General features: G+C 42.0%; 1 protein-coding gene across 1 annotated transcript in view; it reads left to right on the top strand.

Moving 5' to 3' along the window:
- Positions 1-539: 539 nt before the first annotated feature.
- CFAP92 (cilia and flagella associated protein 92 (putative)) overlaps positions 540-3,114 on the top strand; it is a 41,067-nt gene continuing 38,492 nt past the window's right edge. The window contains exon 1 of the mRNA XM_045290137.1: positions 540-648. Coding sequence (XP_045146072.1) covers positions 540-648 — 109 coding nt within the window. The remainder of the gene's footprint in view (positions 649-3,114) is intronic.

Here is a 3,114-nt window from a genome sequence, read left to right as displayed (position 1 = left end):
AGGAAGCACTAGGTGGGTGCCCACCATCGCCTGTCTCCCTGGAAGCTAGGGCTTCCTCCCCCAAGCCCGGCATTGCTCCATTGCACTTTAAATGAGAAGTGTATATTCATTTTGTAAACTAATTTAGAAATAGGGAAGTAACAAGGAAACAAAATCATAGGACGCCAATCTTGAGAGAGTCAGGGTTAACATTTTGTTGCCCAGTTTTTAAGTAGTGGGTACAGTGGTGGTTTGTTTTTTTCTTTGTCTTTGAATAAAAATAGGCTCTTCTGTACATGTTGACCTCTGCTCTTTGTTTTTTCGTTTATTAAGATATTGACATCCGTGGTGCGTGAGAGGCAGGGGCTGGGAAGACAAACGCCTTAGAGGCGTGCTTCCTGTCACGGGGGGTATTACTTTGGGGGCCCTGTGTCACCACGGCTCCTTGATGATCACATAGTAGATACTCCATAAGTATTTCTGATTGGTGATTGAATCCATGCTGCTTTCTCCTCCTCCTTTTAGAGGAAGTGAGACATCTGGTTTTCCATCAGAGGAGAATGACTGAAAGTAACATTGCCAGAACCAGCATTATTGAGGAGGCGTGGGACCAGGAGCATCTCGTTAGGAAGCAGGAAACAGCGGAAAGACTGCCCAAGTCTCTTTCGGGTGAGTGGAGACAACCTTTGAAGATAAAGGGAGCGCAGCGTGGCGGGCACCGTTAGCACGAGTGGGCACTGGCGACACCGCGCCCCTGCCCGCCCCTCGGGAGCTCAGTCTGAGACACCAGTGCTGCTGTCATGGATGGCTCACTCTTGGTCGCTGCCGGTGGTTTTCTTTCTTTCACGTTTGTGCTTATTTGCTTCAAGACTCAAACGAAAGGTTTCTCACTGGAGGAGTTATGTGTTTCATTAGAAAATTCCATTTTAAAAAAATACATAAAGTAAGGGAGCTGATCTATAATTCCGTCACGGGAGCCACTATTGGAACATTTTGATGATCGTGTTTTGGCAAACTTTTTTTCTTCTAGGATTGAACAAAATATATAGGTGAAAATGTCGATAAACGTCATTTTTAGTGGCTACACGCTGCCTCACCTGCTAGGTGTACTGTCATTTCCTTAACTGTTTTCTATAGTTGGAAACTTGGGACTTTGGGGAGTGTTTTTAGTCTTTGCTGACGTTGACAAAGGAGATCGTTGAAGGTATAGAATTCTTTTTCCTTTTCTCTGTGAAGTGTGACGTAAGGAACCCATTCATCTCAACCGGGGTTTGGCAAACTTTTGAGATGGAACAGCTAATCCTGTCCCTTACAATAAATTTTAAAATTAAAATTATTATTTAAAAATAATTTTAAAAGCTGTCAATATAGTCTGACAAATACATGAAATCACCATTATCTGAGTAACACCCTTTAGAGTTTTTCGGTTGTACTTAAGAGTGACATGTACATACCAGAGTTCCCTGGTCTTGAGCCAGTTTGCTGACCCCTGATCTAAGCCACCAGAATGATACGTTCACGTCCAAACTGATTTATTATTAATGAATCATTTTACTGCGTGTCAGGCCTCCTGCCTCGAGACTTGTGTTACAGGAACGCGTAAGCTGCCCTTGCTTCTTAGAAAACTCGTATGGAGCAAGACGTCTGGCAACATCTGCTATAAATATTATCAGGCTCTGACCAAACAGAGCCGGAAGCTTTGAAGAACAGCGAGGAAAATGATTTGCCATCAAACCAGATGGTTTGCCCCAGCTTGGTAAGCATGGATGCATGTTCTTTGGGGCAGTAGGAGGAGAGCCCTGTACGGATTCCCATCAAAAGTCATGTAGATTTAGAAATAACTTCACTTAAATGGGAATTGACTTAATCCGGTGGAATGAAAGGCACAGGAAGGAGGGATTCTAGGACCATGAGCACATGTTGGACAGCCGGCACTGTACTTTATGAACACATTTCAAAACGTTTACCTAAATCTCCTAAGAGCTGGCATCCACCCAATGGCAGTGAGTTTGATGTGGTTTTGGGAATCTCATAATGGTCGTTCTGCCTGGTCGTAGTCCTGTCTCCATTTTCAACACAAGGTGACTGAGTGATTCAGCAATTGGCACAGTCAAAAGCCAGGATTCTTGGTGAGTCCTGGATTGTAACCCACACCTTCAGTCCCTGGCGCTTGTAGCCTCTCTCCCTGTGAGTGCAGCTACTCGAAGGGCCTCTGATAGCCACGGTGAGTCTGGAGAAGGCAATCCTTGAACACTGTGGAGGACAAGTGCAGGGTAGAAGCCTAGCTGGTGGTTTGGAGAGAAGATTGAGTAAGAAAAGACACCCTCACTTTAAAAAATTGTCTTGAAAAAAAAATTGTCTTGAATGTATAGGTTAATTTGGGAAGAATTGACATTTTACCCTGTTAACTCATGCATGATCGTAGTGCATACTTCCACTGAATTAGAATCTTCCCTTTTATAGAGTTATTTTTTCTCCTTTTAGATATTGTATATAATTCCTTTAAATGAATTTCTAGATACTTTATGGTTGCTTGTTTTTAATGAAAATACCCTGTTTTCTATTGTGTTTCCTAGTTGGTTACAACCGTGATAGTACAAATATGGTCTATGCAGGACCAATAGCATTAGTGTCACAGGAGTTTATCAGATAAACAGAGCCTCAGGTCTTGATCCAAACCGACTGAGCCATGATCAGCATTTTACGTAATAAGCCCCCAGGTGATTCATGTACATGCTCTCCCTCTACCTGAAAGCAGGGTGTGTCTGTGAACATTTTCATAATTGTGTAAAGCAAGAAGCATTCAAAGGGGAATTTTTTTTTTTACTGTTCCCAGATCCAAAATCTAACCTACCCAAACCATACCAAATAACACGTAGCACCTAAAAGAGCACTAGCATATACAAGGGGTTATATGGATGGAATATTTTTTCAAATATATATATTTGTTTTTTAACAAAACAACCTGATCACCTTATCACTTCCCATCACACTTAATACATTGATCAAATCTGCAATTCCATTTTTGGAAACATTTTTCAAACTCATCTGTTTGGATTGCTGACCACCTCTCTCGTTTTTTTCTTCACCTCTTCTACATTGTCAAATCACTATCCTTTCATGTCCCTCTTCATT

Source organism: Echinops telfairi, unplaced genomic scaffold (genome assembly GCF_000313985.2).
Source record: "Echinops telfairi isolate 266 unplaced genomic scaffold, ASM31398v2 ScPeMD7_31;HRSCAF=116, whole genome shotgun sequence".
Lineage (NCBI taxonomy): Eukaryota > Metazoa > Chordata > Mammalia > Afrosoricida > Tenrecidae > Echinops > Echinops telfairi.
This window is presented reverse-complemented; position numbering and strand designations above follow the sequence as displayed.